The sequence below is a fragment of the Dama dama genome, chromosome X (genome assembly GCF_033118175.1).
Source record: "Dama dama isolate Ldn47 chromosome X, ASM3311817v1, whole genome shotgun sequence".
In the NCBI taxonomy this organism is placed as follows: Eukaryota; Metazoa; Chordata; class Mammalia; order Artiodactyla; family Cervidae; genus Dama; species Dama dama.
In genome coordinates, this window is record NC_083714.1 from 161,951,976 (window position 1) to 161,974,935 (window position 22,960).

The 22,960-nt window shown below is 42.5% G+C and overlaps 1 protein-coding gene across 1 annotated transcript in view; it reads left to right on the forward strand.

The window, feature by feature from the left end:
- NLGN4X (neuroligin 4 X-linked) overlaps positions 1-22,960 on the forward strand; it is a 363,690-nt gene that overhangs the window by 213,308 nt on the left and 127,422 nt on the right. The window contains exon 5 of the mRNA XM_061136462.1: positions 4,324-4,476. Coding sequence (XP_060992445.1) covers positions 4,324-4,476 — 153 coding nt within the window. The remainder of the gene's footprint in view (positions 1-4,323; positions 4,477-22,960) is intronic.

Consider the following 22,960-nt stretch of genomic DNA (forward strand, 5'->3'; position numbering starts at 1 on the left):
CTCTTCTGAATTTTTTTGCAAACTTGTTGTTTTTGAATTCTCTTTTTTTTTCCCTTTATTTTCCTTCTCAATATGACCCCAGGAGCCAACTCAAAGAAAAACGCTGATGATATAACCAGTAATGACCGTGGTGAAGATGAAGGTATTTTTTGTTTTTTACAAAGCTCGATCTTGATGCATGATTTTATATCTTTTTTTTTTTTTTTTTCTTTTTTCCATTTCAACCTGTTTTTCCTCCCCTTATCTGAAGAGAGTACACTTCTGTGTGCTTCCTTATTTTCTTCTTGTTTGGGGACTACTATCATTTTTAACCACAATGACTATGTAAACCCCCTGGAAGAATGTATATCCATGTTTCTCAATATGAAGTGAGTAAGAAAATACCATTTACAAGGAAGCTCACCGTTTTCTTTTCCCTAAGTTTTTCTTTTTTTTTTTTGGCTTGATCACAAGAAGATAAAGTGAAATTTTAAAACATGCATGTATGCGTTCTTTTCTTTCTTCCAAATGTTATTTTGTAATTTCATGTTGTATTTTGGGGCTTTGGTCTTGTTGGGTTCTTCTGTGGACACCAAAGACAGCCCAGTAGGACTTTTTTGGGTGGGGCCGGCGTTTCCATTTTTGTTTGTTTTTACGATTGTTTCCCCCAAATGTACTGATTCCAAAATAGGGTTTTCAAAGCATCTTCTCTGGCTCACAGTAAAACACATGAAAAAGTGTCTTGAAGGGAATTTGTTGTTTCTCTCTGAAGTGCCTTTTGGAAGCTTTAAAGGAAAAAAATAAAGTAGAGGGTATAGCAAAGAATTGGAAAAAAAAAAAAAAGGCTGAAAAGCTAGATCTTTGCATCTCTGTTTTCACACCAGGGCTGCTCTCAGAACTTTTTTTTTTCTACCCTCCTAAAAATGTTTAGTTGCCATGGAGAGTTTCTTTTTGAAGGCTCTCAAATTGTTGGACAGATTACCCACTAGAAGTAGAATGGTGTTTTTTTTTTTTTTTTTAAAGATGGAAGATAACGCAGCATCTAAACCATCATTAGCACGTGGTACCTTCTTCCCTCAGTGGAAAAAAAAATGGTTTAGAAGAAAAGAAACAAAGAGCTTAAAATCCGCCTTTGCAGGCTCGGGCAGGTTGGGTCTGCATCTGTGTGTTTAGGAGCTCAGTCGTGTCTGACTCTGTAGCCCGCCAGGCTCCTCTGTCCATGGGATTTCCCAGGCAAGAATACTGGAGTGGGTTCCCATTTCCTTCTCCAGGGGACCCTCCCGACCCAGGGATCCAACCTCATGTATTCCATTGGCAGGAGGATTTTTTTACTCCCCAAACTATCAAGAAAGCCCAAGGCAGACTGGTGTGGATTTACAACTATTTAACTTAAAGGGATGAGTGCCGTCAATGGTCCTGTGGTTCTCTGGCTGAAACACAATTTAAAGTGGACCTGAGACCCATCCTTGCTGGGAAGCAAGAGTTCGCTCAAAGCGCCTTTTTATCACTTGCTTGGTTTTCCCACCCTCTTAGGCTTCTTTCATAGATCAGCGGGTCTCTTGAGAATAGCTCTCCTACGGTTGTCTTCTCACCCACTGTTCTCTCAATATGACTATTATTTACTATTTTGTGAACCCGCATTCACAACATTCTCCTTGCTTTCAGTATTTACCTTACAAGTTTCCTCTGATGCCTTTGGACCCACGACAGCTGCCCCGAGTCGTCAGCTACCCTGTCCTTGTCCGGCCCCAGACCACCTGTAATTTCATCCGCATCCTTACTTACATAACCAACTACAGGTGTAATTTGCATCTTGTACCCTTGTATCCTTTTACCGTCTTATTCCCTTTTTATCACTGGCATCTGTTTCCACAGTCCCGCCAGCTACCTGTTATATTAAAACGCTTTCACCTTTTCCTTAAATACCAAGAAACTGTTATTTTTTCTTTTTCCCCTAACATTGAATGAATATGACATCTGATTATTCCTTCCCGAAGCTCACAAGAACCTTCTTCTGTGTGTCTCGGAAGGTAATAGCCTACATTAACCTAACGTATTTATTTGTTTATTTTTCTGAGGGGACCCCTTAAAGCAGTCTGAAAAATGTCAACTTTTTTCTTTCCCGTAATGCAGCCAAGAAAGGTAACATAAATAAGAATTCAAACGGCAAATCAGTGTCCCTAGACACTCGTGGATGGTGTAAAAATATCACACCGTATACGGACGGTGATTGATTAAAGAGTTCCACATCGCATATGATGAGTGAGGGCCTCCCAGGGGGCTACATGGTGAAGAATATGCCTGCCATCGCAGGAGACGAAGGTTCAGTCCCTGGGTCGGGAAGGTCCTCTGGAGAAGGGCATGGCAACCCACTCCAGTATCCTTGCCTGGAGAATCCCATGGACAGAGGAGCCTGGTGGGCTACGGTCCATGGGGTCGCAAAGAGTCAGACACGGCTGAGCACTATTGAGTGAAAGATTCAGAAAGGATTTTTACTTTCTGCTTAAAGTTTACATGAGAAAATAGTATTCGTCTGTTGTGGGTTAAGTATCTACAGACAGATGGGCAGCTTGACACTTTTTCCTGTACTTGACTGTGACCACAGCGTTCTTTGGCCTCCTGGAGGGTGTCTGGTAGCATCCAGGAGACTGTTTTCAGATGGTGCTCATAATTCACTTTATGAGCAGCCTCCATCCACCTGTCGGTTTATTTCCTTGAAATTCATTCCTGATCATTCAAACATGTCTCCATAAATTAGGCTTAAAAAAAAAAGTTTTTAAGAAAAAAAAAAAAAGAAAATACACGTACCTGGATATGTTTGCTTTTTTCTGCATAACATGCATCCGTCACAGGCTCAGTCATGTCCCACTTGCTGCGACCCCATGGACGGTAAACCTTCCAGGCTCCTCTATCCATGGGCTTCTCCAGGCAAGAATACTGGAGTGGGTCGCTATTTGATAACATGCAGGTATTTAAATGACACACCTGTATATGTTTATACATACAGAAGTTCCCAGAAAGAATTACAATCGAGGCCAGGATTCTTAAACGCTACATTTAAGCTCAAGGAACGGTGAACACCAAAGAAGTTATTTGATCACAACTTTTGAGAAAGCAGACATATGCTGTCCAAATTTCTCTTGTCACAGACCATTGCAAAGGAGGCTTTTCACATCACTGTTAAATAAATGATGACTAAGGATACTCTGGTTTCAGATCACAATGGGAATTTTTATTCCATGTGGAAATGAGCAGGATTGCAACCATTTCACCTTGAAGTTGCAGTCTTGTGCCATCTTATTTCAGCTCACGTCTCTTTCACTTTTTTTTTTTTTGTCACTTCAGTTAGCATCTTGTTGCAAACAGTCATTTAGAGAAAAGACACTTGCTTGGGCACCTTTCTTTGTTTTTCCATGTTTCTGTTCTGTTGTTCATTTTTAAACGTTTTTTCTTCTTGTCATAATGTATGGAGAACTTGAGGTTTCACTACGAGTATCATGTTCTCATTGTTAGGTCGAAAGTGAATCTCTAAGTTCACTTTTGACCGAAGAGGGCAGTTACGGCAAAAAGTGATAATTTTGAAGCTGACTTTGCGCTAACTTAGATAATTAAAATATATGTTTTAGTAGATACTATGTATGTGTGTTAGTCACTCTTTGGTGTCTGGACTCTTTGTGAGTCCATGGATTGTAGCCCACCAGGCTCCTGTGTCCATGGGATTCTCCAGGCAAGAGTACTGGAGTGGGTTGCCATGACCTCCTCCAGGGGATCTTGACAACCCGGGGATAAAACCCGGGTCTCCTGCATTGCAGACAAATTCTTTACCACTAACAGACGTCATGGGCTTCTTCAAAGCATGTCCCCTTCTAGGGTTTGATTACTATCTAGGGAAGAAGTGATTCATTTGTCTCACTGGTTAAATCTGTAGTTTCATAGGTACATATGGAATAGGTACCCACGCGTACAAATTCATTCCAATGTCCGCATCATTTCTTTGAGTAGAAGATATAACAGCATCGACCTTTATCCTGAAGCCCTCTTAAATGTTGTTCAGTCGCTCAGTCGTGTCCGACTCTTTGCGACGCCGTGGACTGCAGCACGCCAGGCCTCCCTGTCCTTCCGCAACCTCCCAGAGTTTGCTCAGATTCATGTCCGTCGAGTCCATGATGCCATCTGACCATCTTAACCGAGGTATCCCTAATTCAAGAAAGGGCCATGCGATGGATTCCCACCCCAAACTAGGGAAAGTCACTCCACGTCTTTCAGTTCAGTCTCGGTTAATCAGTGTGATTTTTTTTTTTTTTTTTTTCTTTTTTTCTTCCCTTACTTGGCTCTTTCTTGCAGACATCCATGACCAGAACAGCAAGAAGCCGGTGATGGTGTACATCCACGGCGGGTCCTACATGGAGGGCACAGGCAACATGATCGACGGCAGCATCCTGGCCAGCTACGGCAACGTCATCGTCATTACCATCAACTACCGCCTGGGCATCCTGGGTGAGTGAATGCCTGTGGAGGTCGAGCAAGTTCTGCTTCTTGTTCTGTCGGTGGCGGGGGGTGGGCGGCTCGTCGCTTCCACTCATGTTATTGCAGTTCCTATGAATTTCTGCTGCAAACCTCACTTCGTGCTCCAAGGTGCATCTGTTCCGTAGCTTTCACGTGGGACCGTCAGTTTTCTCTGTATCATGCTGTGATACATTTGTTCCCTAACTTTCACATTTCTTTTTTGTTCGTTTCTGTTAACTTTTCACATTTTCATCCAGAGACTTCACTCCCTCGGACCCTCCTCGACCATCAGCACACGGGAGTCCGTGACAAAATTTTGCGTCTTGTTTTGTGGGGTTTGTTGCTTCCACGGACGTTACTCCAATGCCTAGGAATTTTGTGCTACAAAACTCACTTCATGCTTCAAGATACATTCCTTCCGTGACTTTCCAGTAGCACCATTCATGTTCCTTTCGTTTAATTTTCACGTTTTCGTCCAGTGGTTTCATTTCCTTGAACCCTCCTCTAACCGAATCAGCCTCCTGGGCCATCGAATGAACTTGGGATGTTATGCAAAGCACTTTTCTTTCTCTGGGCTTGGCTGACATAAGCTTGTCGCGTGAACGCAGTTGGGTGCTGTCTGATAAAGCGTTTGGTCACAGGTCACTCGATAAGGTGGACAATCGACCATACATATGAGCTTTTGTGATTTTGTGGCTGTGTTGATCATGAGCTGGAAACTCTTTCACTTACTCTCTTAATGGATATTCTGTATCTAATGGATCTTGAAGAGGAGACGCGGTAGGTGGTCACAGATGACTGTTGCATTCTGCTGGGATGAAATACTCTTAAGTGAATTTTGTAACTTGATGATTTTCCATTTTGTGTAAGTTTTGCGATTTACTGTGAGAAGACCTTGAATAAGAGCATCGGAATTCAAGAGCAGCAGTCTGTTGTTTTGGTTTTTAAATTCATTTTCACCAACAGTATGGTTGCAAAAAAAAAAATAGCATTTTGATGGTAATATTTTGAGGCTTATCTTCTGTGGTTTTGCCTGTTCTTGGTCAGTTCATGAATAATATCCATGGTTTATGCAACCGCATTTATTTTCAAGGCAAAAATGCATTCAGGGGGCTTCGCTGGTGGTCTAGTGGTTGAGACTCTGAGCTTCCAGTGCAAGGGGTACACGTTCAATGCGTGGTCAGGGAACTAGGATTCTGCAAAAGCCTGGTAGCAAGGCAGAGGGGGAAAAAATGCATTGAGATGGTGCAGAAAATTGAATTTGTAACTGTGCGGCCCTGAGAATGAAATCTGTGTGTCATAGGATGGTTATGGTAAAAAACAAACAAACAAACAAAAAAACAACTGGACTTACGGAATTGTGTCAAACAAGAAAACATCAAAAATGTTTTCTCCAGATACGCAAGTATCACCAAGAATATTTTATTTTCAACTTGATGTTTGAATTCTCTTGTGAGTGTTTCATTTCATTCACCAGTAAAACATTCACGTATAGAAGACCCCAGGGAAGTGGGACAGCTGTCGAAGTGACTTTCTAATTGAAAAATGCAAGATGTCTGCACACTTGTCCCTTTTGGAACATCCATAGAGGACTTGAAATTTCAGGTTTTTAAAATGGAAACAGCGGCTGGCGTTATTTATTTATCTTATTGTCTTGGACTCCAAAATCACTGCAGATGGTGACTGCAGCCATGAAATTAAAAGACTCATGTTCCTTGGAAGAAGAGCTATGACCAAACTAGTCAGCACATTAAAAAGCAGAGACATTACTTTGCCAACAAAGGGCCGTGTAGTCAAAGGTATTTAGATTTCTCTAACAGTCATGTATGGATGTGAGAGGTGGACCATAAAGAAGGCTGGGCACCAAAGAACTGATGCTTTTGAACTGTGGTGTTGGAGAAGACTGTTGAGAGTCCCTGGGACTGCAAGGAGATCCAACCAGTCCATCCTAAAGGAGATCAGTCCTGGGTGTTCATTGGAAGGACTGACGTTGAAGCTGAAACTCCAATCCTTTGGCCACCTGATGCGAAGAGCTGACTCACTGGGAAAGACGGAGGGTGGGAGGAGAAGTGGGCGACAGAGGATGAGATGGTAGACAGCATCACTTAGCGTCTAGAGCCTTCTTGTTTCGTGATTTTTATTTCCCTTTCTTTTCTCACGTGGGTGCCCCGAGCCAAATCTTCCGAGTCATTTCCGTTCATTTCGAAGACCGTGGATCGCATGCCCCTCTGAGTATTTTTTTGCTTGTTTGTTTCAGAATCCTCTGGGGAGTTGCCTTGGCTACTGGTGTTTCAGACAGGAAGTGGTGTTCCGTGATCTCTCACAAAAGGTCCATTCTCAGGACGAGGTGGGCAGAGGAAGCCGGGGACCACAGCGTGCCCCCTGGCAGCGCTTTCAAAGAGCGCAGTGTGGGGGTCTGTATGGAGCGTCACCAGCTCCCGCCGCCGCTGGTTTTGGGCAAGCTCTCTCTTTGCAGGAATAGCAAAACGTTGTCTTGCCCGATCGCCGTGGCGCTGATGCGACTTAAAAGGTTAGATTGCAAGAGGAATCGTCGCCTCTCCCCTCTTTAACGCCCAGCTGGTATTAAGCAGGCTTTACACGGTGATCTCTTAGCTGTTTGGCCCGTTTTTTTTTTGTTTGTTTGTTTGTTTTTGAATCTGGAACAATTTTGTGGGAATTGCACACACCTTCTTTTCTTTTTCTTTTTTCCCCTTTTTTTAAAAAAGAAAGAAAAAAAAAAGCTCCCTTTTCTAACTTTCCTCATTTGAACCATTTTAAGTTTACCTTCTGCTGCTGAGAGTCAGAAGAAACAAATCTTGGGGAGGGTAACCGAGAAGCTGCAAGAGTCCCAGCAAGGAAATGAAAGAAGCAATTTAGCATCCCCGAGACAGTCTATTTACATTCCGCGAGTGAGTTCGTGCGAAGCCCAATACCACAAACCCCCCTTTATCTGAAGGTGCGAAAGTGGGCCAGCTCGGCCGCTTGTGCAGGGCGATAGATTTCATTCAAGCGTGACTCGGTCAATCTTTCTCAGACCTCTTGCGTGGAAAACCGGGAGGTGGTCGTTGACTTCTTTGCTTGCAAGGAAAATTGCTATTATCATTCTCTGAAAATATTTCGAACCATTGGCATGCAGGGTTGTTGTTTTTTTTTTTTAATGACTCAATGAAATGGTACAACATGCGCTGTGGTGATCATCTGTATTAGTGCTTTTGACAGGAGTGGATTTTTTTTTTTTTACCAAAACGTAGAAATCATCATTTGAACTTTATTTTTTTTAAGAGCCGTACATGCCAAAATGCTGTTTTTCTGCCTAAGGGATGGAAGAGCATTGTTTGAGATTATTCAGTTCAGTTCAGTTGCTCAGTCGTGTCTGACTCTTTGCGACCCCGTGGACTGCAGCACTCCAGGCTTCCCTGTCCATCACCAGCTCCCGGAGTTTACCCAAACTCATGTCCATGGACTCGGTGATGCCATCCAACCATCTCATCCTCTGTCGTCCCCTTCTCCTCCTGCCCTCAATCTTTCCCAGCGTCAGGGTCTTTTCCAGTGAGTTAGCTCTTCACATCAGGTGGCCGAGGCATTGGAGTTTCAGCATCAGTCCTTCCAATGAATATTCATTGTTGATTTCCTTTAGGATGGACTGCTTGGATCTCCTTGCAGTCCAAGGGACTCTCAAGAGTATTCTCCAACACTACAGTTCAAAAGCATCAATTCTTCAGTTCTCAGCTTTCTTTATAGAAAGAATATATATATATATATATATTACTTTTTTTTTTTTTCAGAACAACAAATGCTGTTTTCTTACTCCCAAAGAGAAATTTTGAAAAAGGAATGATGATTAGAAGGAACACAGCATAGTGGCACGGGATAAAAATGAAGTGGGACTTTGTCTGCATTGGTTGTCTGTGACGTGACATTGAGAACAGCCAGCTAACATTTTCTGAATCTCTGTGAAAGGTGGTTCTGCTCTCTCCCTTGGGTGGTTATTGTGCATATACCATACAACCATGCAGTGGGTTTGTGTACCTGAGGTTTCATAGCCCAGGAATTGTTTGCTGTTGTTCAGCCGCTTGATTAACTCTCTGCGACCCCATGGAGTGCAGCACACCAGGCTTCCTTGTCCTTCACCATCTCCCAGAGTTTGGTCAAACTCATGTCCACTGAGTTGGTGATTCTAGTGACCATTAAGTCCAGTCACTGAATAATTTCCAGTGTTAATAATAAACTTGGACATCTTATTAACATCACTGTTGAGCCACTGGAGGGAAAAAAAAACAAACCCACAACTAGCCAAAAACGTAATGTAGTATCTATCCAATACCACCTAAGTTTCCATTTATCATTCTTTTGAAAAACAAGGATAAGGCACTTGTAATGGGAGATAAATGAGATGATCCCCACACTTGGTTTTCAAACAATGAATTTTTTCTTTCATCAGAACTGCCTCACGCAAACCTTTCTTAGCTAGTGTGCACCTAATTTATTGTCTAATCCGAGCACCTAATTTATTATCTAATCTAGGACTCCTTGGGAAATGTTAATAATGCTGCTGGGCTTACAGTGTATTTTTATATTCCTGAAAGCAGGTCCTTGATTGCTGATGCAATTTCCTTAAAATCACTACTGATGATTCACCGTGATGCATGCTCATGTGATATGGGCTCCAGCCATGATGTTGGAAAAAGCCAGGCTCTTGTTGCAATAGATCTAAGGCTTGCTCCACCCATCCAGTGTCTAACCTCTGAAGCCCATTTAGTTGCATTCTTACCGTCTTTGACCCGTACATGGAAATAAGACCATTGACCCAAAGAATGACCTCATCAGATTTCTCACCTGACAACTATCTTATGGTCCGATGAAATGTCACCCATATAGTTTTATATAACTGCCTCTTTTCAAGGATTCACAGAACATCAGAAACACCTGCTCACTTTTCATGTGCAGACAAGCAATTTCCATCTGGGATACTCACTGGATTCCTTCTATTAGAACATGCCGGATATTTCTCTGCTGAAAAATGTCAGTTTCCTATTTAGCTGGTACGTACATTTCTCTTTCACTTGAAAGAGTTGAAGATGTCATCTCCTGTTTGGTACTTTGACCATTTCACCCCTATAAATCTTTGTTCTTTATTCGATTTTCTCTCTTCCTACAGATTTTCTTTTGGGTTTCTCATGGAAGACATCTTCCTCATCAGGTCAAAAGTTTGTGTGTGTGTGTATGCATGCATACCCACGCATGCTCTGTTGCTAAGTCAAGTCCAACTCTTTGTAGTTCCATGGATTGTAGCCCTCCAGGCTCCTCTGTCCATGGAATTTTTCAGGAAAGACTAACTGGACTGGGGGGGGGGGGGGGAAGAATACTGGGGTAGGTTGCCACTTGCTACTCCAGGATATCTTCCTAACCCAGTGATCTCTTTACCCAGTGATTATCTTGTGTCTCCTGCATTAGCAGATGAATTCTTTTCCCCCACTGCCCCCTGGAAAGCCCCAAAAGTTCATCAACATATCTATAAAGAAGGAAAAAAAAACAAAAAAAAAACACCATCTCTCCCTTCTGGGATCTTCATGCTTCCCTCCCAAGTCCATTCTGTTCTCTCACCTGTCAGATTCCCTCTGGTTAGATTTCCACCTTGAAAAACTTGCCTTCTCATCCTCAAGAAAGTCTTTACGAGTCAGTGATGGGAGAAGCTAAATGGATAGAGGGAATATGAGGTATTGCCCTGAGGGGAAAGACAAACAAAAGTGAAGAAGTACATCAGGTTTCAGAAAACGGGGAGTGTCCAGACACTTTATGTAAGACCACTCACAACTCCCGATGCTGGGCAAGACCAAAGGCAGGAGGAGAAGAGGGTGACAGAGGATGAGGCGGTTGGATAGCATCACCGACTTGATGGACCTGTGTTTGAGAAAGGTCCGGGAGTTGGTGATGGACAGGGAGGCCGGGCGTGCTACAGTCCGTGGGGTCGCAGAGAGTCGGACACGACTGAGCGACTGAACTAAAGCAAGTCACAACCCCGAAGCCAGACGAGGATGAAAAGATGGAAGCCCTCAGAGTAAGACCCTCCGTGGTGGGTGTGCCTTGGGCTGATTGGCCAGCCTGCAAAGAGGCTTCCAGACTGTGTGTCTCCAGGGGTCATCAATGTCGTTCCAGATGGAGTGGGGGGTGGAGGAAGGTCTATCCACTAGAGTCTAGAGGACACACAGTTATATAGGATGGACATGCTGCACCAGGGTAGAAGGTCAAGCTTTCTTGATCCAGTCAAAGCGCTCAGTCACCCAGTTGACTTTAACTCATCATGACTCCACATGCTGTAGGCTCCTCCGTCCCTGGGATTTCCCAGGCAAGAATACTGGAAAGAGAGGGGAAGTGTTAGTCACTTGGTCGTGTCCCATTCTTTGTGACCCCCATGGGCGGTAGCCCGCCAGGCTCCTCTGTCCAGGGGATTCTCCAGGCAGGAATACCGGAGTGGGTTGCCATGCACTCCTCCAGGGGATCTTCCCAACACAGGGATCAAACTCACGTCTGTTTCGTCTCCTCCATTGGCGGGTGGGTTCTTTACACTGCGCTGTCTGTCAAGCCCTCCCTGATCCAAAAGGTATGCAATTCAGGAAAAAAAGCAAGATGCTTACCCCTCCCCTCTGCCAAACAGAAGGTCTTTCGTCATCTTCATCAGTAGCTCTGTGTACCTTTAATACTCACTGGGAAACTGTCGTCTCTTCTCCATTGTTGATTAAGTACCAGGACCTTGGACAAAAAGCAGGTTTCATGTCGATGATGATTAACTTAGGTTTTCCTCTTCTGCCTCCTGGTGGCTGAAAGTGCCCACTGCATTCATTGATTTGTCCCGCACATAAGGAGGAGGTTAGGTTGAGGGTGAATGCTCTGTTTCTGGGATTTTTAGAAGCACGTGAGGAGGGTAGATAGGGAAACCTCTAGGGTGGGATGAAGAACCTGTCATGAGATAGATGTCGCTTCAGTTCAGTCACTCAGGCGTGTCTGACTCTTTGTGACCCCATGGACTGCACCACGCCAGGCCTCCCTGTCCATCACCAGCTCCCGGAGCTTGCTCAAACTCATGTCCATCAAGTCCGTGATGTCACAGAGAAAAGTAAAACTCTGCAGCAGATAAAGGCAGTGAGGGGTTGACAACGAATTTGAGGGGTGATGAGAAGCTACAGTAGAAAAGACTTTTTTGTTCAACTCAAATGCACAAAATTATTATGTTATGATGGAGAATTTCCTCCAACTCTTGATGAATGATTCAGAATTTCTTCAAAGAAGCTGCCTTGTTACTTTTGCATGCATAGTCTCTTTTGGAAATCACAGCGTTCAGCCGTGCTTGGTAGAAGACTATTCTAAAAGCACGTGTTGGGACTTCCCTGACTGTCCAGCGGTTTGGAATCCACCTTCCGATTTAGGGGACACAGGTTCAATCCCTGGTCCAGGAACTAAGATCCTACATGCCATGGGGCAACTAAAGCCTCTCATGCCTCAACAAATGATCCCACAGTCTGCAACTGAGACTCGACTCAGCCAAAATTAAATACATAAATTCATTAATTACTTTAAACAGCACATGTATGTGTTTAGTCACTCAGTCATGTCCAACTCTTTGCAACCCCGTAAATTGCAGCCCTCCAGGCTCCCCTGTCCATGGGAATTCTCCAGACAAGAATGCTGGAGTGGGTTGCCATGCCCTCCTCCAGGGGATCTTCACAACCCCGGGATCGAACCCAGATCTCCCACATTGCAGGCAGATTCTTTACCATCTGAGCCACCACGGAAGCCCATACGTTGCAGTTAACTGATTTTAGGGTGTCACGTGAACTTTTGCTAATTTGCTCACCCAGGGCCTCCGTTAAACAGTGCTCTTTTTCTTGGATGTTTCTTGGACGTTTGCCTCGCAAACAGAGTCTCCGATGATGACTCACTCTAAAAGAAAGAAACCAGTTTCTCTGCCGTGTGCACTTTCTTCCTTTTGGTTTGCACACAGTAAAAGAAGGACTGATCGATTTTCATTCATTAAAGTGTGGTTTCTGTCCTCATGGGGATAAACACACACAAACATCATTCTAAATGAAAGGAAACGTGTGAGACTTCGCTAGTGGTCCAGTGTTTAAGACTCTGCTCCCAGCATGGAGCAGGGGTTCACCAATCTAGTTTCCTCGTTGAGGAACGAAGATTCTGTATGCTGCACAGCCAAAAAAATTTTTAAAAATAATATGTTTTGAGTCATGATTTGAAAAAAAAAAGAAGGGAAGAAAAGAAAGATGTGGTTGGTATTTGAGTTGGGGTAGAAGATGGTGTAGTGTGAGAAAAAAACTGGTGAGGTCCCAGGAGTAGCATTGAATTTGAGAGCCTCCAACATTAGCTTGATTGGGGTGAGCCGGAAATTCAGTTTCGGGCAATGATTCCATCGGAGAAATGATTTTTAAGCAACACCTGTAAGAGAAATACCTGCTTTCTTCCTGCGTATCTTTTCTTCCTCTCTCAGATGTATTTAAAGAATTAGTCCTTAGTCCTAAGCAGATCGTTGAAAAATCTCTAAAAGGCAATTGGAGTGTGACCTTGAAGGACCCTTGAGGCTGAAACACTCCAAGACTGTACACATTCTGGCCTGTGGGCCATTTTTCTTTCTCCTTTTCCCCCTCACACGTTGGACTTTCGATCATGGCCTTTATGAAAATAAATCCTTGAGGACACCAGGATCAGAGAGAATACCTTTTTCTATTTTCGGATGTGTACCATTTTTAAAGTCTTTATTGACTTCTGTTACCTTATTGCTTCTGTTTTATATTTTGCTTATTTGGCCCCGAGGCATCTTAGCTTAGTGGGATCTTAGCTTTCTGACCAGGGGATTGAACTCTCACCCCCAGCAGTGAAAAGTGAAGTCTTAACCTCTGGACCTCCAGGGACGTCATCAAAAAGAATATTTTAAGGGTTAAAATGTAACCCAGAAATGGCAGATACACTGTGCATTTTAAAATGTAAGTTATATTTTTTAAAAAATTTCAATCCATATTTATTGGTTGTTGTTGTTTTTTTTTTTTTTTTTTACACAGCATTATAGAAAAATCAAAGGCTGTGCCTTCAAAGTGTATACAGACATGTACTCACAATGAAAATTAACATGAAACAGTGTGTCTTGAAGAGATACTCCAAATTGCCAATCATCAGACACATGCAAATCAAAACTACAACGAGGGACCCCTTCACACCAGTCAGAATGGCCATTACTAAAAAGTTCACAAATAGCAAACGCTACAGGGGGTGCGGAGGAAAGGGAAACCTCCTGCACCGTTTGTGGGAATGTAAATTGGCAAAGCCACGATGGAAAATGACAAGGAGATGCCTCAAAAAAACAAAAATAGAGTTGCCATGTGATCCAGCAATCCCATTCCTGAGTATATACACAAACAAAACTGTCATTTAAAAAGATACAAGGACCCCTTATGTCCATAGGACTGTTAACAATTGTTAAGACATGGAGACAACATAACTCTTGTCTGATGAACGGATACAGATGAATCAGTAAAGAAGATGTGATACGTGTATACAATATAATAGAATAACTGACAGCCAGAAAAAAGCACGAAGCAGTGCCATTTGCAGTAACGTCGATGAACCGAGAGATCGTAAAGTGAAGTGAAGTAAGTCAGAAAGAGAAAGACAAACACCATATGAATTCACTTCTAAGTGGACTCTACAACACAAACGACTTTACCTACCAGACAGAAGTACATCCACAGTCGTTGAGAACACACTTGTGGTTGCCTAGGAGGGGTCAGGGGGCAGAGGGTTTAGAAATTTGGGATTAACAGATTCAAACTATTTGCATATAGAATAGGTAAACAGCAAGGTCTTACTGTTTAGTACAGGGAGCTAAAATGTGAATCATCTTTTTAAAATAAGATTCCATAGTAACATATGGATTGGATAAGTCCCCTCTGATGAGTTGGGCAGTTTTTCCTTTGATTAAAAAATAATAATAATAACAGTTGTTTGAAAGAAGGGTGTGATTCTCAGCATAAAAGCTCAAAAGCATTTTGGAATGTTAAATGCATCCCTTTGACGTAACAGCCATTGGTCACGGATGACCTGAGGTCTTTGTGCAAATAAATCATTTCGAAGACTCTTTAATGCCATTAATTGGGGTCACAGGCATTGATTTTTGTTGCATTCAGTACAATGGCCTTTATTCTAGGTTCTGATACTATGGAGAAAAAAATCTAGGTCTTGTGCAGTGGGTCTGTCATAAAGAGGTAGGTAGGATATACATGCATTGTTATAAAGATACACGTTTCGGTACAGACAGAGGTATGAGATAACCTCATTAAGAGACGCCACCAATTCTAAAAGTGAAGTGAAAGTTAGTTGTTCAGTTGTGTCCGACTCTCTGCGACCCTGTGGACTATAGCCTGTCAGGCTCCTCTGTCCATGGGATTTTCCAGGCAAGAATACTGGAGTGGGTTGCCATTCCCTTCTCCAGGGGATCTTCCCGATCCAGGGATCGAACCCGGTCTCCTGCATTGCAGGCAGACTCTTTACCAACTGAGCCCCCAGGGAAGCCCTCAGTATTGACAGAGGTACGAGATGACTTCACAGCGAGACACCACTCATTCTACAGAAGACAGCTTAAGATTTGTACGGGAGTTGCGGAAGTGACTTTGGAATAGGGAAACATTTCCAGTTTGCATTGAGAAATGTTTTCCGTCACTCAGAGCGGCCATTGTGTCTTTGATAAGATATCCCAGCGATGGTTTAGATGGCTCAGTTGTGACTTTTTTCTTAGCCATCTGGCAGATAGATAGTCGATAAAATAGAAAAGATAGATAGGTGATAGGTAGGTAGATAGACAGGTAGTTGGGTAGATAGACACATAGATAGATAGAGATGGAAAACATAGAAAAGATAGATGGTAGCTAGATAGATGGTGGACAGGTAGATAGACAGGTAGCTAGGTAGATAAACAGACACAGATATAGGAAGAGATAAAACTAAAGAGATAGGTGTATCTGTTATATATAGATAGCAATAGTTATATATATATAGTACATAGACAGATGTAGAGAGATGGTTGTATATCTGTGTATAGAGAGATATAAAATCCAGAGATAAATATGTATGTATTTAATAGATATACGAACACATGTATGTTTCTTAACTCAATTCTATGCTTTTCAAAACACATGGAGGACACCCCAGAAAGATTCCTATTTCACTCCATCTTTGAGCCTCTAAGTTATCTTTTACCCTGTCGTCCTCCTCTCCCTTCTATATAACCTAAACTTATAATATCATTTAGATATATCACCCATCTTTTTCTACATCATGGATACTTCTTTGATAAAACCAGGCCTTTCACATCTTTCCAGAAAAACAGAATCTTGTACAAATGGCCTCATCTGTTTCTGCATCTCCTTTTGTTTGGCTTATATTCATGTTTTGCTTATATTTATTTCAGTTATATTTATGGGTTTTGCTTATATTCATGTTTTGCTTATATTTATTTCGGTTATATTTATGGGTTTCTTCCCCTCTTATGCCAATTAGCCTTCTCTGTCCATTGTAGCAATAGTTCATGGACTTAGTTCTCTCGAGGGTCATTTTTTTTTTTTTTTTGGATACTCTGAACTCTTTTAATGGCCTTTCCCTCATCCTCATCTTTACCTTCTTGTAAATGAGCCACTGGATTGCCTCGTCCCCTACATTGCAGTGTCTATATCCTTTATTTAAAACAGTCTATAAACAGGGTGCTCATTTAAAGGTGCAAAGCCATGTCTTTGAGAAGCACCACCATCAACGCCCTCTAACTGTTGAATATTTTCATCCATCCAAGGAGAAACCCAATATTTATTCTTTCCAACTTCCCAAAGCTTAATTAATCATCAATCTATTATCTCTCACTGTGGATTTGTCTTTTCTGACCATTTTATGTCAATGGATTCATATATTGGGTAGGCGAAAACATTCATTTGGGTTTTCCCGTAAGATGTTATGGTAAAACCTGGAACAAATGTTTCAATCGACTCAATGCAATGTGCTATTTTGTGTCTGCCTTTCACTGAACATAATGTTTTCAAGATCCTGTCCTCATTGTAGCACACCTCAGTACTTTGTTACCTTTTTACTGATAAATATTATTCTACTGCATGGATATAATGTTTTATTTATCGATTCATCTTTTGATTTCTATTTTTTTTCCCCACTTTTTGGATGTGATGAATAATCGCACTCTAAACATTTACGTACAAATTTTCACATGGATATACATATTCACTTCTCTTGGATACCTACTGGGTACTATGATAGGGTGTTACGTTTTTAATCATCTGACTAACTTCCAATTTATTCTCTAAAGTGTCTGCACTAATTTATATTCCGTCCAATATTAAGTTTCCAATTTCTCTACTTCCTTGCCAAGAGTAGGTCTTGTCTGTCTTTTGGACTATAGGCATCCTGGTGGGTATAATACTTTGCCATTTTTTATGTGCATCCCTTGATGGCTAATATGGTTGAGTATCTTCTTGTGTGAATATTGAAATTTTGGCCATTTGTACATCCTCCATTTACCCATGCTTTGTTGAGTTATTGACCTTTTTAGTTAGAGAAGAAAATGGCAACCCATTTCAGTGTTCTTGCTGGGGAAATCCTGTGGACTGAGGAGCCTGGCGGGCTTCAATCCGTTGGGTCGCTCTGAGTCGGAAGACGACCTTGCGGCTAAACAGAAGTAGCAATGTTTTAAGTACTGATTTATGCAGAGGGTTTTTAATATTTGTTTTTTAGATGACATGTTCTGGATGCTTGTTCCTTGGCCGTCATAGGACTTGCAAGTATTTACTCTCACTTTATTTTCTTCCCACATTTTGATGGTGCCCTTTGAAAAACGCAAATGATTTTCATTTTTGAAGAAGTTGAATTTATTTCTTTTACCTCTTCCTGCCTTTGCCCTTTGCTCTTTTTTTTTTTTTTTTTTTCCTTTAAGAAATCTTTCCATAACCCAGGATCACACCTATTTATTCCTATTTTTTAAACAACTTATTGACAAGAGATGTGTTAATATACCTTTTATGACCCACATGTTCTTGAACGGAGATGTTTCAATATTCACCTTACCTAAAAATTCGCTGGCCACAGACCTTAGTTTCTGCAAAAATCCCTTAATCAATTATGTGTCCAGAGCTCTGCAGTTTTAGACGTTGGTTTAGACCAGATCCCTTTTGAGTTAATTTTTGTTTTCCTTTGGAGTATTACCATGTGGTTTTTGTTCTTGATGTATTACATTAATCCATTTTGGGCTACTGAACTGACATCATAACCTGCGGTAAATTCCCACTTGGTCATGGTGGCTAGCCCATTTTTCATGCTTCTGGGCTTGATAGTATTTTTTGAGGCCTTTTACTATTATTATTATTTTAATTTGTTTGACTTTCCATTCTGGAAAAGGAAATGACCTCTAATTCCCAGTGTATTATTGGGCTTCCCAGGTGGCTAGCGGTAGAGAACCCACCTGCCAATGCAGGAGACGTCAGAGACACAGGGAGGATCCCTGGGTTGTAAGATTCCCCCTGGAGGAGGAAATGACGAACCGCTCCAGTATCCTTGTCTGGAGAATCCCATGGCCAGAGGAGCCTGACGGGCTACAGTGCTCGGGGTCACAAAGAGTCAGATATGACTGAGCAACGAACACACATACGTCAGAGTGTATTACAGATTTCACGGTTTCTGGACCTCTGCACTACTGACATTTGGAATGGATGTTTCCTGCTTTGTGGCGGGGGGGGGGGGGGGGGTCACTGTTGTCCACTGTGGGGTCTCAACAGCATCCCTGACCTTTGCCCTCTGGCGTCCCGTGAGCTCTCCCAGCCCACAGTCAAGACAACCGCGCAAGTGCCCAGGCATTTGCCAAGAGTCCGCTGCTGGGGAGGGCGTGGGAAGCAAGAACCCACTGGAGAACTGCTTGTTTTTGCTGTATCTCCATTCTCTGAGATCGAAGGGGCACAATGGCATTGTCGCTTTATTGAGAAAAAGCCACACTCAGTTGCATGTGGCTTTGCTTCTTGACATGAAGGATGGACCCAATCTTCCTTATGGGCTTGTGGGGGGGCGGGTGGGTCATAGCTCATATTATACTTCCCTTCTGAGTGCTTGCTGTTGTTTAGTTTCTGAGTCCTGTCTGACTCCTTGCAGCTTCATGGACTGCAGCACGCCAGGCTTCCTTGCCTTTCACTATCGCCCAGGATTTGCTCACACTCGTGTCCATTGAGTCGGTGATGCCATCCAACCATCTCATCCTCTGGTGCCCGCTTCTCTTCCGGCCCTCAGTCTTTACCAGCGTCAGAGTCTCCTGCAGTGAGTCAGCCCTTCACATCAGGTGGTCAGATATTGGAGCTTCAGCCTCAGTCCTTGTAATGAATATTCAGGGTTGATTTTCTTTAGGATTGACTGGTTTGATCTCTTTACTGTCTATGGGACTCTCAAGAGTCTTCTCCAGCAGCACAATTTAAAATCATCAATTCTTCAGGGGTCAGCCTTCATTATGGTCCAACTCTCACAACCATACGTGACAACTGGAGTAACCATTTGCTGTTATTCAGTCACTCCGTCATGTCTGACTCTTTGTGACCCACCCCATGGACTGCAGCATGCCAGCTTTTCCTGTCCATCACCAACTCCTGGAGCTTAATCAGACTCATGTCCATTGAGTCGATGATGCCATCCAACCATCTCATCCTCTGTCGTCCCCTTCTCCTCCTGCCCTCAATCTTTCCCAGCATGAGGGTCTTCTGCAGTGAGTCTGCTCTTTTCATCAGGTGGCCAAAGTTATTGGAGCTTCAGCCATCAGTCCTTCCAATGAATATTCAGGATCAATTTCCTTTAGGCTTAGAACCATAGCTTTGACTAGATGGACCTTTGTCTGCAGAGAGGTGTCTCTGCTTTTTAATTCTGCTTGTTTACTAGACCATGAACACCTTTCAGATGATTTCTCCTGGCAGTGTTCTGGACTTCATAATGCACAGTGAAAGCTCGTGCATGAGGGAGTGAGTATATTTACTCCAACATTTGTTTTCAATTGCAGAATGAGTGAACTCCTGGTTGTCAAAATCCGTGAACGCCTAATTTTATGGAAATTGTGTTTATTTCCACTCCTCACACTCAGCAGCTGTTGCTTTTTCGCGAATACCGGAGGTTTCGTTTTCCTTGAAACACGTACGGATGGCAGTGTCATCCATGCAGAATTTATTTTCATTCCATGTCGGTTAGCTTGAATGGAGACAGTTTTGTCTGAGGCATGGATTTGGGCTTGAATGAAAACCAAAGGTTTTAAACAACGTTTTCAATCTGCATGTCTTTATACTGTCATCAGATTTTGATAAGTTATAAAAACAAAACAGTACAAGTCTCTAAGAGAGCTTTTTTCTTTTTTTTCTCTTCAAGTTGTTGCATGGATATTTTAAACAATCATGATCATTTTTAACCTTTGAAACATACCTGCTAGCTTTGAAAGAAGGAAAAGCATTTTTCCTCATGGGCTACAGAGTGTATGCCTTTGTTTCAGCAATGCACAGGGCTGTCTGTCCCATTTTCTTCTTAAATTACAAGAAAGAAAAGTGAAGTCACTCAGTCATGTCCGACTCTTTGCGACCCCATGGACTGTAGCCTACCAGGTGCCTCTGTCCATGGGATTTTCCAGGCAAGACTACTGGAGTGGGTTGCCATTTCCTTCTCCAGGAGATCTTCCTGACCCAGGGATTGAACCTGGGTCTCCCACATTGTAGGCAGACACTTTACCGTCTGAGCCACTAGGGAAGTCTTAAACTACAAAGCTGTATATATATAAAGCAAAAACTGCCACTTTTCTATTTTCCTTCCACCAATCCAGTTACAAATGCTGCTTAATCCCCTCTCTGGGGATTTCAAAGAAGGCATATGCCATCTTTTAAGTTGAGTCTACTGAAAATTATCATATAAGAAATGTCAGCAAACTAGGTCTCCAACGGCCGATGAATGGATAAGGAAACTATGGTACATACACACAATGGAATGTGAGTCAGTTCTAAGGAGGTGGATGAAAAAGTGAAAGTCACTCAGCGGTGTCCGACTCTTTGCGACCCCGTGGACTGCAGCACGCCAGGATTCCCTGTCCATCACTAACTCCCGGAGCTTGCTCAAACTCATGACCATTGAGTCAGTGATGCCATCCAAGCATCTCATCCTCTGTCGTCCCCTTCTCCTCCTGCCCTCAATCTTCCCCAGCGTCAGGGTCTTTTCAAATGAGTCAGTTATTCCCATCAGGTGGCCAAAGTATTGGAGTTTCAGCTTCAGCATCAGTCCTTCCAACGAACACTCAGGACTGACCTCCTTTAGGATGGACTGGTTGGATCTCCTTGCAGTCCAAGGGACTCTCAAGAGTCTTCTCCAACATCACAGTTCAAAAGCATCACTTTTTCAGTGCTCAGCCTTCTTTATAGTCCACCTCTCACATCCATACATGACCACTGGAAAAACCACAGCTTTGACTAGACGGACCTTTCTTGGCAAAGTAGTGTCTCTGCTTTTTAATGTGCTGTCTGGGTAAAGTCATTATCTTCCAATTGAAATTATTTACTTAATAAAGATATTATAGTAGAATAGCCAAAAAAAGATTATGTGGGTCTTTAACTCATTATTGACTGGGAAATTTTCTCAGAAAATAATTCTTATGAGCAGTGATTTTTTTTTTTTTTTTAATTTTTTTTTTGGTGGGGGGGGTTGAGGAGAGGGGGCTGGCCAAAAATGAAATCTCTTATTTCACTAACAGTTTGGGGGTTATGACATTCAGCAGGCACAGGTAACACACCTGCAAAGTTTTCTAATCTTTATGAAATGTTGCATTTAATCCTATCTCATGCAGAAGCAAGAGAGCTGTCTCAAGTACCATGATTTTCATTTGCACTTTCTGTGCCAGTCACTGAGGTTTTCTTTTGTCTTTTCATTGATGTAACATTCACATCCTCCCAGTCAGACCTGTATTTCGAAAGAAATGGCATCTTCTGAGACACGAGGATCCATGTCGCTGGGATCATCAGAGACAGCTCCTGCGTAAGGTTCGCTGAAAAGTTCTTTTGCACTCAGCATTTGACAATGTGTCACTTTTATTTTTTACATAATTAAATTTATATTATTTTAAGTTTAAATTATCTTATACACTTCATGTTTATAATATACACAAGTTAGGAGCAGATGCCTAGTGGAGCGAAACGTGAATGATAACAGGGATCATATGTTGTATAAGGAACGCTTGATCAATTTTAAGCTCTAACAACTTCACACAATGATGTTAATGTATCTGTCTCTAAAAACATATTGGTAAGTCTCCAAGCAATAAAATTTGGGTGACAAAAGATGTATTAATACATCTCTGGTCAATAATGTGTTGAGAAGGGATTTTAAACACATCTCAGGTTTTCAGGTGACTGCCAGACTTGTCAAGAAAGCTGAGCGCCAAAGAACTGATGCTTTTGAACTGTGGTGTTGGAGAAGACTCCTGAGAGTCTGTTGGACTGCAAGGAGATCCAACCAGTCCATCCTAAAGGACATTAGTCCTGGGTGTTCCTTGGAAGGACTGATGCTGAAGCTGAAACTCCAATACTTTGGCCACTTGATGTGAAGAGCTGACTCATTGGAAAAGACCCTGATGCTGGGAAAAAGTGAAGGCGGGAGGAGACGCGGACGACAGAGGATGAGATGGTTGGATGGAATCACTGACTCCATAGATGTGAGTTTGTGTAAACTCCAGGAGTTGGTGATGGACAGGGAGGCCTGGCATGCTGTGATTCATGGGGTCGCAAAGAGTCAGACACGACTGAGTGACTGAGCTGAACTGAGACTTTTCAAAAAAGGAGTGGCCTTCTGAAAGCCTCACTGTTAAACTTTTCAAACTCAGTGGCTTTACCCATTACCCTTCAAAGCATCTTTGGTTTGCGGGAGGCTGGTGTTTGCGTGGTGGTTTTTTACTTTGCTTCCCTGTTACTTTGAAGAGATCTTTGAACACTCTTTTCTGGTTTTAGATGCAGATGCCTAATGACTGTGTCTTGCACATACCCTTCGCCAGGTGTTGTTCAAGAATTTGGGGCCCTTTGCCTACTGAGTCTCAGATGTAGGAGTGGTCCTCACTATTGTTGGTACCTGCAGGCTAGTGAGACCCGACTTAAAGGATGGATGATAACAGGACAAGATGGGGAACAAACACGCCTAATCCCCACTGAATTGTGGGTGGTAGTTGTTGGCAGAGAGTCATTTGAGTGGAAATAAGCTTCCTTTCCTTTTGGCCAACAATTATATTCTCCTTTTCCCCAGATTGGCCAGATGAATGGCTTCAACATAGGGGGATAATTGAGGCTACCTTACTAATAGTTCCTGTCACTGCTCGCCGAATCCATTAATATTCCTTTATTAACTTGGAGAGACTCAACACTGAGAGAGTCAT